At 41.2% G+C, this 15343-nt stretch overlaps 1 protein-coding gene across 5 annotated transcripts in view; it reads left to right on the top strand.

Annotated features, from left to right (window-relative positions):
* The window catches only part of MAST4 (microtubule associated serine/threonine kinase family member 4), a 619741-nt gene that overhangs the window by 166216 nt on the left and 438182 nt on the right, over positions 1–15343 (top strand). For all 5 annotated transcript variants that reach the window (XM_027519962.1, XM_027519961.1, XM_027519964.1 and 2 more), the window contains exon 2: positions 11615–11768. In XM_027519962.1, coding sequence (XP_027375763.1) covers positions 11615–11768 — 154 coding nt within the window. The remainder of the gene's footprint in view (positions 1–11614; positions 11769–15343) is intronic.

Genomic DNA, 15343 nt, shown 5'->3' with positions numbered 1-15343 from the left:
AGATGGAGCCACTGGCAGATGAGATCACAGCCACAGTCTGATGAGAGCCTGTTTCCTAATTCATAGTCACACCCCTTCTAGCTATGTTGTCACATGGTAGAAGGGGCAAGGGAACTCTGTGGGATTTCCTGTTTGTGACAACTCTGCCCTCATGAGCCGATCACATCCCAGAGGTCCTACCTCCAAATACAATCACTTTGAGGGGTTAGGGGTCGACATACGAATCTGCAATGGGGACACAAGCATTCAGTCCAGCAGAGGGTAAGGTGAAATCCAGTGCGGTTATGCAGCAACCAGACCCATGACGTCTTGATAGAAACTGGACAGCCACACTTGCTGATGATGGACTGCCAGCTTTACCCTGTGCTTTCTAGTGGCTGAGTTAGAGGAACATGATTCGTTTTATGGTTCGTGGGCTTCCTAGGATAAAATAAGACCATAGCCCAGCAGAAGCAGAATGGTTTCTAGTGCAGAGAACTGACAGCATTTTCTCCTGGGCTCTGACTCTCCAACTGGAATGAAGCTCCTAGTGGACAGGAATTTTTCCCTTTTCTATCCACTCTTGTGCCCAGAGGAATATCTGGTACACAGCTTCTTAATATTTTCATAGCGATGAGTCTTGACAAGGACTTGACAAGGAGGATACTGTTCAATATAGGCTGTTATGTTTATAGAACAAAGTGGCGGGATTTACAGAGGGCTGTTTCTTACAATATTATTAAATGGAAGCATGCATTCTGGGTGGCACAATCCAAAATGAATGCCAGCAAATTCAGTTCAATGGGCCCCAGAAAAATGTGGTCCAAGATTGTAGCTCTCTCAGTGTCTAACTCAATCTGTAGTGAGAATTCAGGATGCTGGGGAAGGGAGGTTATGTATTATTACTTAGTGCTTACATGTGCCAAGCACTCTGTCAAGTCCTTTGCATCCATCTTCCCTCTGCATCCTAACTATCTCTGAGGTCCACGATGTCCACTCTTCAGAGAGGAGTTAAGTAGCATGCCAGTGGGATTCTGTGCCTGAGAATTCAAATTTGGAGTAGGCTTCTCACTTCTCACATGCTGAGAACCTCATGATCAAGACCCAGGAGTTGTGCTCTAGGGCCCAGCATGAAATTACAGCTTGAAATGATTTTTATTTATTTATCTAGTTATTTGTTTTTTGGCCTGAAAAAATTTTAAAGTGGTTCATTCAAACCAAGTTCTCATTTGAGTCATAAAGAAAAAGAAAAGACAACTCAGTAAAACTGTAATCAGTTTAATTTCCTTGCAAACCATTTATGATGAAGCGCACATGCAGAGATGTTTCCGAATGAAGTGACTTCCTACACGGGGATGTTAATAACCAGCACAGCTAAATTGTTTTAAGTGCATATATGAATTCTTTTAAACTTCATAACCACCTCAGGAGATAGGTAGTATTCCTATTAACATTTTGTAGATGAGGAAACAAGCGTAGTAATAGTTAAATGTCCTAAATAGGATAGCAAGTATTAGCATTCCTAGATGCTGAGGAATTAGTATGAAAACAACAATGACTGTCTTAGCTATAGAACCTTATCAAATTTTAAAATGTTGTTTATAGGCTTTGGTTTAAATGTAAATAAAGCCAAATTTTGCAATAAAGTCATTTCAGGTTTTTAGTTTGATTCCTTTCTGGATGGAAGCAACAGAGCAGTTAATTAAGATTACAAGCATAGTCTATGCAGTGGTACAATTATTCATTTATTTTCATATCTATGGTTTCGTAGAATATTTAAAATCAAGAAACAGAATAAGTGAACAGTGTCTTCATAACCCCATGTTACTAGTCACTCTTTCTTTACTGTGAAATCCCATCCATTATGTATGCAGTTGACATCGGTGATCCCTTTGAACTAGTGAATTTTGGCCTCAGGACACATGCATTCTGGATGGGTCTTTAAAATACAGGTCCCACATCTTTAGAATCAATGAGGAATTACCAAAAGGAGGAACTGATAGACACAAGTGATATGCTAGTTCAGTTCAGTCGCTCAGTCGTGTCCGACTCCCTGCGACCCCATGAATTGCAGCATGCCAGGCCTCCCTGTCCATCACCAACTCCTGGAGTTCACCCAAACACGTCCATCGAGTCAGTGATGCCATCCAGCCATCTCATCCTCTGTCGTCCCCTTCTCCTGCCCTCAATTCCTCCCAGCATCAGAGTCTTTTCCAATGAGTCAACTCTTCACATCAGGTGGCCAAAGTACTGGAGTTTCAGCTTTAGCATCATTCCTTCCAAAGAACACCCAGGACTGATCTCCTTTAGAATGGACTGGTTGGATCTCCTTGCAGTCCAAGGAACTCGCAAGAGTCTTCTCCAACACCACAGTTCAAAAGCATCAATTCTTCAGTGCTCAGCTTTCTTCATAGTCCACCTCTCACATCCATACATGACCACTGGAAAAACCATAGCCTTGACTAGACGGACCTTTGTTGGCAAGGTAATGTCTCTGCTTTTCAATATGCTATCTAGGTTGGTCATAACTTTCCTTCCAAGGAGTAAGTGTCTTTTAATTTCATGGCTGCAATCACCATCTGCAGTGATTTTGGAGCCCAAAACACTGTTTCCACTGTTTCCCCATCTATTTCCCATGAAGTGATGGGACCAGATGCCATGATCTTCATTTTCTGAATGTTGAGCTTTAAGCCAACTTTTTCACTCTCCTCTTTCACCTTCATCAACAGGCTTTTTAGTTCCTCTTCACTTTCTGCCATAAGGGTGGTATCATCTTTTTTTTTTTTTTTTTTGGTATCATCTGCATATCTGAGGTTATTGCTATTTCTTCTGGCAATCTTGATTCCAGCTTGTGCTTCTTCCAGCCCAGAGTTTCTCATGATATACTCTGCATATAAGCTAAATAAGCAGTGTGACAATATAAAGCCTTGACATACTCCTTTTCCTATTTGGAACCAGTCTGTTGTTCCATGTCCAGTTCTAACTGTTGCTTCCTGACCTGCATATAGATTTCTCAAGAGGTAGGTCAGGTGGTCTGGTATTCCCATCTCTTTCAGAATTTCCCACAGTTTATTGTGATCCACACAGTCAAAGGCTTTGGCATAGTCAATAAAATAGATGTTTTTGCTAGTTAGGATAGAGTTAACAGGTCTACTAATTCATTATTAGGAATTACCTTCAGAGGTAGCAGTGCTCAAAAAGTAGCATATTAGTTTGTATTTAGAAAAGATTCTTTTCAAGATGCCATTTGCTTAAACCTAAGGGTCTTTTTCATGCATATAGTGTTCAACTTTGTCAAAATTCAAAATGTTAGAGACTCCCTTTAGTATTTTCACACTGAGTAACATTTAATATTCGAAGCTGATTCTATTTTTTTTTCAAGTAATTGAAACCCTTTATTGTGTATGTTTTCATTGTTGTTGTTTAAACCAAATTTAATTTGTTTTTTTTGCAATTTGAGAGATTTGCAATTTGTTCCTTCAACCAATATTGACAAGATGCCTTTTATGTAGAACAGTGGACAAAGAGAGGACAAAAGAGTAGTATATAATTTCATGTAACTTACTTTCGAGTGAGAGAAGAAGAAGAATAAATATGAGAGATCTAACATGCCATGTGGCAATAGATGCTATGGAGGAAAAATTGAAAAGGGAAAAAAGTGGTGGGCATGTCCTTTTGTAACCAAGCAAGATCCTATGGGACTTTCCTGGGACAGAACCCTATGGGGCCTTCCTGGGATAGACATCTCCCCCATATTCTCTGCTTTAGCTTCTCTCTGAAGTACCTATATAGTATGCTCAGTTGCTTTAGTTGTGTCTGACTCTTTTGTGACCCTATGGACTGTAGCCTGCCAGCTCCTCTGTCCATGAGGTTTTCTAGGCAAGAATACTGGAATGGGTTGCCATTTCCTTCTCCAGGGGATCTTCCTGACCCAGGGGTTGAATTCACATCTCCTGCATTGCAGGTGGATTCTTTACCACTGAGCCACCAGGGAAGCCCCACCTAGATAGTATCTCATGTATATTCCTGAGTTTTTCTGCAGGAAATGGAAGAAATTCTTGCTTAATGATCACGAGCACCTAGCCCCCAACCTTCTGCTGACTAAGGATTGATCATCATCAACCAGTCAGAGACTTGTGCACGGGCTGATGATAAACCCTGGGATGCCCCTCCCTCATCTTCTCTTTAAAAATGCTTTGCTGAAACTCTTCAGTGAGTTTGGGTTTTTTGAACACAAGCCACCCATTCTCCTTGCTTGGCCCTGCAATAAACCTCTCTCTGCTCCAAACTCTGATGTTTCAATTTGTTTGACTTCACCATCCATGGGGCATTCAAATTTGCATTCAGTAACACATTTACATAGGGCAATTAGAAAACCTTCCCCCTGCCAAAAAAAAAGAGTAACTTTTGAATAGAGACCTGGAGTATGTGGGGGAGCATGGTAGCTAGTATCTGCAGTGCATCCCAGATATAGGAGGTGATAGGTGTAAAGGTCATGAATGGAAAGATGCCTGGGGCTTTTCAGGTCAAGCAACAGAAAGGAAGTGGAGTGTATGGAGGGGTAGGAGCTGGGAGCAGAGTGATAAGGGTAGAGGTGTCAGGACCTTGTAGGTCATTGTCAAGACTTAGGATTTTGTTCTGGGTAGAGAGGAAGTCAGGGGAGGACTCCAAGAAGAGGATCTGGAGCATCTGGCTTACGTTTTACAAGGGTCACTGGCTGCTGTGCCGAGAGTAGGATGGAAGCAGAGAGTTATTGGGAGGCTATCGCAAGAGAGATCTGAAAGGCAGAGATAGGAGTGGCAGGAGTAGAAATGGTGATGTGATTGGGTTCTGGATATATTTCAGAGGTTGAGCTAGGGGATTTGCTCATTGGCTATGGAGTAAGAAAGAGAAGTTTAGAGCAAGTGTAAGGTTTGTGACTTAAGAAGCTAGACAAAAGGATTGCCATTTACCGAAGTTGGAAAAATCTCTTTAGTTTCCAAATAATGATGGTTATGTGAACATGTGTAAATGAGATATCCCATATGTTTGGGCAGGAAAGTGTCCGGAGATGAGTTTGGAGAAAATTGTCAATTAAGAAGGCTGCAAGTTCAATGTTCATCAAAAGTTGTAATGTGCCTTTTGAGAAAGAAATGGATAAAAAACTATGGTATATAGCCATAGGAGAATAAATCCGTGGTTTATGTTTGGAGGTGGTGGTGATGGTGATGGCAGAGACACTAAACGAAGTGGTAAGACGGAATCTTATAAATAATTTGCCTTTAATTCATCTTTCCTGATGGCAGTAACCATAGTGTAATTGTGGTGGACTCTTGTGTTTTACTCAGCATAATACTTGTAAAACAGCAAGCAATGGGTGGGGATGATCAATATAAAAAACTGATGTGGATTTCTGGTGATTAGTGCTTCTATAGGACTGGTAATTTTGGAAACTTTACCCCAAGTCTGTATCAGACTTAGAGTAGTTGTGTATTTGTTCTCTAAAACACTTACCTGTGTCCCATGATAAACGATTAGCAAAATTATTGCTGAAATGCAAATCAAAACTACAAGTGTCTATCATCTCATAGATACATCTCATAGATACATCTCATAGATACAGTCAGAATGGCCATCATCAAAAAGACTACAAATAATATAAGTCCTGGAGAAGGTGTGGAAAAAAAGGCTTCCTACATTCCTGGGTGGAATGTACATTAGTGTAGCTACTATGAGAAACAGTACGGAGATGCCTTAAAAAAACAAATAGTTATCATATGATCCAGCAATCCTACTCCTTGGCCATTATACAGAAAAGAAAAATACTCTTAAATGGAAAAGATACACGCACCCCAGTGTTCATGGCAGCACTGTTTACAATAGCCAAAACATGGAAGCAACCCAAGTGTCCCTTGACAGATGAATGGAGCCTGTTCCTGGAGAATGCGTTTCAATCCAGGATACTTTGTGGCTAGCAGTGTCTTAGGTGAGTATGTGACAGGAAAGAAGGGGCTGGCTTTCTAGGAGGCTACTGACTACTTGGAGAGGGAAATTAGAAATGTTTGGAGCAAGTGTGACAAGTGCAGGCTTAGATGTCCTTGAACATGCGTGAAAGTTGAAAAGACACCCTCTGTTTTCAGTTGAATTCCTTGTAGTATGGGGACTTTTGTGAGTTTGGAAAACATTAAACTGAAATCATTCAGAGGGCAATGTCCAAAGTGATATGTTGAGTGTCTGCCATAAGCTCCAGGGTCTGATGAATTGTTTTTAAAGGGATCACGAGTGTTTGAAACAGGACAAAAATGAAAAATATATTGCAAGGCTGTAGTGGACTGTTTTGAGAAGCTTTGACTAATTGTAGAAAGAAAAGTAGAGCCACTGACAGCACAGCAAGTTTGGAAAAACGATGTATTTAGAGAGAGCCCTGTTGGGAGTGTGATTTGAGGTGAGGAAGGAAATGGGATCCTGGAATGTGGCACAATGCTTATAGGTTTTTCTGCTTATACTGTGTTGGAAACATTTGCAGCACTCACCATTCACCACCTAGATTTTGCCAGATTTAAAAAATAATACCCTCCTCTTGGGGTTGTGATTCTGATGAAAAACTTAGGCTTAGGGACTAATAGCTTATGATTCTATACGTGATGAAATGGATTTTATTTGCCTACACTTTCTCCTTGATTTCCTTCTCTTTCTTCTACATTTTTTCATGTCTTTTATGGCTTTGCTGGAAACATGTAAGGAAATCACATAATTCCTCCTTAGGAATTATCTTCTTTCCTCTGCTATTTTTTCACCCTCTGTTAATTGGCGATATAACAGTCTTCCCCAGAGAAATTAATTATAATTCCGCAAGCTGAAAACTTTAACTTCAGGTGAAAAATAAGTAGCAGAAGTTGATGAACCTTAAACAAAAAATACGTGTATTTTATGCAACTGCCACTAGTAATTAAGAGAAAATGACAAAATGGAGGAACCCTAACTTTCTTGGTTATTCTGAGGGGTTACTGGTGCATTTACACAAAGAGTAGGGATTATGGAGCATTTTGTTGAATGTCTATGACGCATTGCCACCTTGTGGCTGCAAGCTTTGCTTTCAGTGTAAAAGCAGATTTGTTAATATTAAGTCTACATGATATTTTGTCTTATTCCTAGCATTTAAACTTCCCTTAGAAAAGGAAAGACTCGCGACAGAAGAATACATACAATACAAGGCAAGAGAATTTACGAGAATGCCTCTTCTGTTCTTAGAAGAGGTAGACTGAAGTATTGAGGGGTAGAAATTCACCATGTCTGGAACTAACTCTGCTGTGGGATTGGTGCATTAAAGAGAAAGAGAGAGAGGGAGAACAAGGTCAGCAATTCACCACTTGTCAAGGGAATATGGTGTTCATTGTATTAAACTTTTCTGTTGTTGTAGATTTGCTTAAATTTCCCCAAAATATTGGCAGAAAAAAGAAAAAACAACTGGGATGAGGCTACAAACGGAGCTAAGAAGGAGGCAGAATCAACCTCTGCATTGTGTAATGGACTGACTGCATTTGGAACCCAGAGTGGGTTCTGCATTTTCTAGTAGCTGACGTGTTACTGTCCAAGGTGCCCTTGCTACATTTCATCATCCAGAAGGTTTAAGGGCAAAGTGTCTAAGACTAGACAGAAATTGGAGTGTCCTTGGAGGCCCTCCAAAGTAGGACACCGATGAAATGAACATTAAAGTAACAAGTATTTCCAGAAATACAGTCTGTAATTCCTTTTCCCTGCTGGTCAGGGCAGATCCTGGAGTGGGTGCACCGCTAGCTTGAGGACCTCTCACTGAACTACTAGGTAGCAATGAAATGCACCAAAACACTGACTGGCAGTGAATTTCAGATGGTACTTATTGACAGGTGCTTGAAATCCAGTTGTTCTGTGTTATCAATGAGTACAGCTGAGCTTGGGGGAGAGTTGACATCATGTAATAGTTGAGCAAGCGTAATCTATGGTTGCATGGCATCACTGACTCAATCGACATGAGTTTGAGTAAACTTAAGAAGTTGGTGATGGACAGGGAAGCCTGGCATGCTGCAGTCCATGGGGTCTCAAAGAGTCGGATACGACTGAGTGACTGAACTGAATCGACTTCATCTCAACCAGCTTGAGAGGAGTAACTCATAGGCAAGGTCAGTTTTCTCTGTTGCCATGGTTTTGAATATGCTGCATTGCATAGTCAGACACAGACTATGACTTTACATAGTCCAGTGACTTCACAGATGATTTCATCCCTGATTTATTTTTCCTATGAATACATCCATGAGAGTCTTAATCTGAAAAAACTGACAGGTATAAGCAGATGACCTTCTTTCTACCCAAGAAAACAAGACATATCTTAGTGAGTTCAGTTCAGTTGCTCAGTTATGTCCAATTTTTTGCAACCCCATGGACTGTAGCACACCAGGCTTCCCTGCCCATCACCAACTCCCGGAGCTTGTTCAAACTCATGTCCATCAAGTCTGTGATGCCATCCAACCATCTCATCGTCTGTTGGCCTCTTCTCCTTCTGCCTTCATTCTTTCCCAGCATCAGGGTCTTCTCTAGTGAGTCAGTTCTTCACATCAGGTGGCCAAAGTATTGGAGTTTCAGCTTTAGCATCAGTCCTTCCAATGAATATTCTGGACTGATTTCCTTTAGGATAGACTGGTTGGATCTCCTTTGCAGTCCAAGGGACTCTCAAGAGTCTTCTCCAACACCATAATTAAAAATCATCAGTTCTTTCACACTCAGCTTTCTTTATTGTCCAGCTCTCACATCCATACATGACTACTGCAAAAACCATAGCTTTGACTAGACGGACCTTTGTTGGCAAAGTAATGTCTCTGCTTTTTAATATGCTGTCTAGGTTGATTATAGCTTTCCTTCCAAGGAGCAAGCATCTTTTAATTTCATAATTGTGGCCCCACAAGAGACTGACCCAGACTTGCCTGTGAGTATCCAGGAGTCTCCAGCAGACATGTGGGTTGGCGGTGGCCTGCTGCAGGGTCCGAGGCACAGAGTGCAGCAGTGTGTGCATGGAACCTTTTGAAGGAGCTCACCATTATCTATTTCTGCTTTATTGACTATGCCAAAGCCTTTGACTGCGTGGATCACAATAAACTGTGGGAAATTCTGAAAGAGATGGGAATACCAGACCACCTGACCTACCTCTTGAGAAATCTGTATGCAGGTCAGGAAGCAACAGTTAGAACTGGACATGGAACAACAGACTGGTTCCAAATAGGAAAAGGAGTACGTCAAGGCTGTATATTGTCACCCTGCTTATTTAACTTATATGCAGAGTACATCATGAGAAACTCTGGGCTGGAAGAAGCACAAGCTGGAATCAAGATTGCTGGGAGAAATATCAATAACCTCAGATATGCAGATGATACCACCCTTATGGCAGAAAGTGAAGAGGAACTAAAAAGCCTATTGATGAAGGTGAAAGAGGAGAGTGAAAAAGTTGGCTTAAAGCTCAACATTCAGAAAACGAAGATCATGGCATCTGGTCCCATCACTTCATGGGAAATAGATGGGGAAACAGTGTCAGACTTTATTTTTTGGGGCTCCAAAATCACTGTAGATGGTGACTGCAGCCATGAAATTAAAAGACACTCCTTGGAAGAAAAGTTGTGACCAACCTAGATAGCATATTGAAAAGCAGAGACATTACTTTGCCAACAAAGGTCCGTCTAGTCAAGGCTATGGTTTTTCCAGTGGTCATGTATGGATGTGAGATTTGGACTGTGAAGAAAGCTAAGCGTCGAAGAATTGATGCTTTTGAACTGTGGTGTTGGAGAAGACTCTTGAGAGTCTCTTGGACTGCAAGGAGATCCAACCAGTCCATTCTGAAGGAGATCAGCCCTGGGATTTGTTTGGAAGGAATGATGCTAAAGCTGAAACTCCAATACTTTGGCCACCTGATGCGAAGAGTTGACTCATTGGAAAAGACTGTGATGCTGGGAGGGATTGGGGGCAGGAGGAGAAGGGGACGACAGAGGATGAGATGGCTGGATGGCATCACTGACTCGATGGGTGTGAGTCTGGGCAAACTCTGGGAGTTGGTGATGGACAGGGAGGCCTGGCATGCTGAGATTCATGGGGTCGCAAAGAGCTGGACACAGCTGAGCGACTGAACTGAACTGAACTGAACTGAACCATTATCTTCATTACCTTCACCATAGTTTGGCCTCAGGTCAAACAACAGGGAGGAAACACAGCCCTGCCCATCAACAGAAAATTGGATTAAATATTGACTGAGCACAGCCCCGCCCATCAGAACAAGACCCAGTTTTCCCCTCAGCCAGTCTCTCCCATCAGGAAGCTTCCAAAAGCCTTGTATCCTTCCCCATCTTCATGAAGAGGCCCTTAGAATGCCTGGCTTTGAGCAATGCTCCCCAACTCTTATTTGTTTTTAAATTTCTGTGAAGTTGATTCCTTTCTGTGGTGGTTGGGGTATCTGCGAATATTTTTTGTAATTCATGTTCCTTCTTAATAACTTGCTGAGAATATGGGACTCAGGAATATTTAGTGCTCAGGAATATTTTTGTCATTAATAACTATCCAGACACATATACATGCCTGTGTACTTACTTGGAGGAAACCATTTAAAAACACAGGGCACTCACTATTCAAGTGTGAAAGGTTTCCTTGTGAAAGCAGGACAGATCTTGAAATAAGTTTCATGACACAAGGGATTCTTTTGTAGAAAGCTGTCTTTTGAAGTGCCTTTGGTTTCTCTGACTCTTGTGACAGATTTTCTTTTAAGAAGCTATAAAGTGATCTAGGGATGTATTGATTTCCGCTAAGGGCTGTGGTGCTTAGAAATTTCCCTTCCTTACATATATTTCTGAGCACCAAAAGCTTGTGATTTTTTTTTTTTTTTTTTTTTTGTGAACAACCGGAGAAGTGATCTATGGATTATCCCTAGAATCGATAGAGCAATATTCTTCATTTTTTATGGGGGATCATGGCCCATGTTGTTGTTGATCAATCACTAAGCCATGTCCAGCTCTTTGTGACTCCCTGGACTGCAGCATGCCAGACTTCCCTGTCCTTCACTATCTCCTAGAGTTTGGTCAAACTCATGTCCATTGAGTCAGGGATGCCATCCAACCATTTCTTTCTCTATTGTCCTCTTCTCCTCCTGCCTTCAATCTTTCCCAGCATCAGGGTCTCTTTCTGTGAGTCAGTTCTTCGCATCAGGTGGCCAAAATATTGGAGCTTCAGCATTCAGTCCTTGGCACATGGAAGTACATATTTTACATAATGACTCTGGATACACACACACCCATGTTTAATGTATACAGTTCATGTAACAATTCTTTTCCTTCCTTCCTTGAACTCTGATCATTTCTATTATGTTGCACTAAAAAATACTAGTCACAAACTACTAACTTCATTTCATAATCCACTAATATACCATGGCCCGCAGCTTGAAAAACACTCTGGTAGAGATTGTGCAGCCAGCCAGATACTCTTTCAGAGGGAAGACTCAACAGTGGAGCCTGGAGTCTCTAAACCAGGGTTGGGAGAGAGGGATTTAGAGAAGAAAAAGAAGGAAGGAAGTGTGCCTGCAGCTGGGGTCTTTCATTGAGGTTGAAAGTATCCCCAGCAAGTGATGCCACTGTCCTTCTCTCTGCAGCTTGATCACATATTATCCCCTCCACCTATGCCATTTCGGAAATGCAGCAACCCAGACGTGGCTCCTGCCCCTGGAAAGTCGCTGAAGTTTAAAAGACAGCTGAGTGAGGATGGAAGACAGCTGCGACGGGGGAGCCTGGGAGGTGCTCTGACTGGTGAGTTGTGTGAGTGGCCTGCTTAACAGATGAAATTGTGTTTAGACAGTACGGGCTTCCCTGGTGGCTCAGATGGTAAAGAATCTGCCTGAAATGTGGGAGACCCAGGTTTGATCCTTGGATCAGGAAGATTCCCTGGAAAAGGGAATGGCAACCCACTCTAGGATTCTTGCCTGGAGAATCCCATGGATAGAGCAGCCTGGCAGAGAGTTGGGCAGGACTGAACAACTAAACGACTTTCTAGTACAGTCAGCCCTCCATATCCATGGGTTCTGAACCCACAGATTCAACCACCTGCAGATGAAATATATATATATATATATATATATATATATATATATATGTATATGTAAAATTCTAGAAAGTTCCCTAAAGCAAAACTTGAGTTTGCTGTCTGCTGAGGACTATTTACATTTACATTGTATCAGGTATTATGAGTAACCTAAATGTGGCTTACATTATCCAGTAGGATGCACATGGTTGATAAACAAATACTATGCCATTTTATATAAGGGACTTGAGCATCTGTGGACTTGAGTATCTGTGGGAGCCCTGGAACCAATCCCTGTGGATAGGTAGAGACGAGTGTAGAGGGTCCCCAATGACAGCAGAGTTCCATGTGTGAGCATCAACCCCTTGAGGGGGTGCCTGCCCCTCCAAAGATGTGGTAAAATCGAATCTAATTCAGAGAGCAGTTAAATTGATGATTAGATTAGTAAATTTTACTGAAGTGTAATTTACATATAAGATGTATTCATTCTAAGTGCACATGTGGATGGGTTTGCTGCTGCTGCTAAGTCGCTTCAGTCGTGTCCGACTCTGTGCGACCCCATAGACAGCAGCCCACCAGGCTCCTCTGTCCCTGGGACTCTCAAGGCAAGAATACTGGAGTGGGTTGCTATTTCCTTCTTCAATGCATAAAAGTAAAAAGTGAAAGTGAAAGTGAAGTCGTGTCCGACTCTTCGCGACCCCATGGACTGCAGCCTACCAGGCTCCTCTGTCCATGGAGTTTCCAGGCAAGAGTACTGGAGTGGGGTGCCATTGCCTTCTCCAGTGGATGGGTTTAGCAAATTTATATACCAAAATATCTTGATTTTGGAACTACAACCAAAATCAAGATATAAAGCGTTCCCTGCATCCCTTCCCTGGGCCCAGGCCACTCTATCTCTGCTTTTGTCCATATTAATGGAATCATGTGGTACATGTTTTTTTGTGTCTGTCTGCTTTTGCTCAGTGTGTTTTTAACATTCATCCATGTTGTTAGTGGAAAAAGAAATGGTAACCCTCTCCAGTATTCTTGCTTGGAGAATCCCGTGGACAGAGGAGCCTGGTGGGCGATAGTCCATAGGGTTGCAAAGAGTCAGACATGACTGAAGTGACTGAGGATGCTCTCACGCCATGTTATTAGTTGTATCAGTACATATGTTGAATTTTATAAGAAACTGCCAAACTGTTTCCAAAATGATTTATTTTTACTTTCCCACCACCACCAACTGAGCTAATTACTCTGCATTCTTAACCACCTGTGGTATTGCTAGGCTTTTTAATTTTAGCCATTTTAGTTGGAAAATAGTTCTATCGCATTCTGGTTTTAATTTGTATTTTCTTGATGACTAAGTGATGTCAAACATCTTTCCATGTGCTGATTGGACATTCGTATTTTTCCTTTGGAGAAGTGCCTCTTCAGACCTTTCACCCATATTTTCTTTTCCCCGTTTTGGTGTTGTTAAAATAAATTAATTGAAAAGCTAAAATCCCTAAATCTATAAATGACTTTTGTTGACTTGAAAGATAAATTAAAATTTTTAAAATTAAAATAACTTAAAGTATGTTGTTAAAAAATAACTTGCCACATAAATGTTCATGTTATTAAACTTAATTTTAAATCACTGAAGGTTAGATTTCTATTCATTCTGAGTGCTTTTTCCTCTAAATATAAATATTTGAGGGGAAACTTTGTTTTTGAAACCCTGACACAAAGTTTTCTCTACAAGTGACAGTCTTACCTGCCAGTTCATAAATGACCTCAAAAATAAATTGAGTTGTTTTTTGGAACATTATGAATTTTCAGTTTTGGAGATGAAATTTCTGGGAACAAAAATACTTCTATACCATGATCAGTCTAGAACATGTGACTCAGTGTGGGCACACTGCTGGGATCGAGGGTGAAGCTGACCTCAGACCAAGGGAAAAAAATTCAAAAAATTGCTGTACTTCACTAACATTAAGAAAATGTTCACACTGGAGTTTTACTGATGTTCTTCTAATGCATATTAGGACATTTTTCTTGGCTTTCATTTGTATAAATGCACAATTTTTTTTTTTTTTTTTTTTTGAGGATATCCTAAAGGTTTAGTATAACTCTTAGTTTTTTAGGGGGGGATATGGAATCTTATGGGCTCAATAAAGGACAGAAATCGTATGGACCTAACAGAAGCAGAAGATATTAAGAAGAGGTGGCAAGAATACACAGAAGAAGTGTACAAAAAAGAGCTTCATGACCCAGATAATCACGATGGTGTGGTCACTCACCTAGAGCCAGACATCCTGGAATGTGAAGTCAAGTGGGCCTTAGAAAGCATCACTACGAACAAAGCTAGTGGAGGGGATGGAATTCCAGTTGAGCTATTTCAAATCCTGAAAGATGATGCTGTGAAAGTGCTGTACTCAATATGCTAGCAAATTTGGAAAACTCAGCAGTGGCCACAGGACTGGAAAAGGTCAGTTTTCATTCCAATCCCAAAGAAAGGCAATGCCAAAGAATGCTCAGCTACCACACAATTGCACTCATCTCACACGCTAGTAAAGTAATGCTCAAAATTCTCCAAGCCAGGCTTCAGCAATACATGAACCATGACCCTCCAGATGTTCAAGTTGGTTTTAGAAAAGGCAGAGGAACCAGAGATCAAATTGCCAACATCTGCTGGATCATGGAAAAAGCAAGAGAGTTCCAGAAAAACATCTATTTCTGCTTTATTGACTATGCCAAAGCCTTTGGTTGTGTGGACCACAATAAACTATGGAAAATTCTGAAAGAGATGGGAATACCAGACCACCTGACCTGCCTCTTGAGAAACCTATATGCAGGTCAGGAAGCAACAGTTAGAACTGGACATGGAACAACAGACTGGTTCCAAATAGGAAAAGGAGTATGTCAAGGCTGTATATTGTCACCCTGCTTATTTAACTTATATGCAGAGTACATCATGAGAAACGCTGGACTGGAAGAAGCACAAGCTGGAATCAAGATTGCTGGGAGAAATATCAATAACCTCAGATATGCAGATGACACCACCCTTATGGCAGAAAGTGAAGAGGAACTAAAAAGCCTCTTGAAGGTGAAAGAGGAGAGTGAAAAAGTTGGCTTAAAGCTCAACATTCAGAAAACAAAGATCATGGCATCTGGTCCCATCACTTCATGGGAAATAGATGTGGAAACAGTGTCAGACTTTACTTTTTTGGGCTCCAAAATCACTGTAGATGGTGACTGCAGCCATGAAATTAAAAGACACTCCTTAGAAGGAAAGTTATGACCAACCTAGATAGCATATTGAAAAGCAGAGACATTACTTTGC

This window comes from Bos indicus x Bos taurus, chromosome 20 (assembly GCF_003369695.1).
Source record: "Bos indicus x Bos taurus breed Angus x Brahman F1 hybrid chromosome 20, Bos_hybrid_MaternalHap_v2.0, whole genome shotgun sequence".
Classification (NCBI taxonomy): domain Eukaryota; kingdom Metazoa; phylum Chordata; class Mammalia; order Artiodactyla; family Bovidae; genus Bos; species Bos indicus x Bos taurus.
The sequence above is the reverse complement of the archived record's forward strand: the minus strand, read 5'-3'. Positions and strand labels throughout refer to the sequence as shown.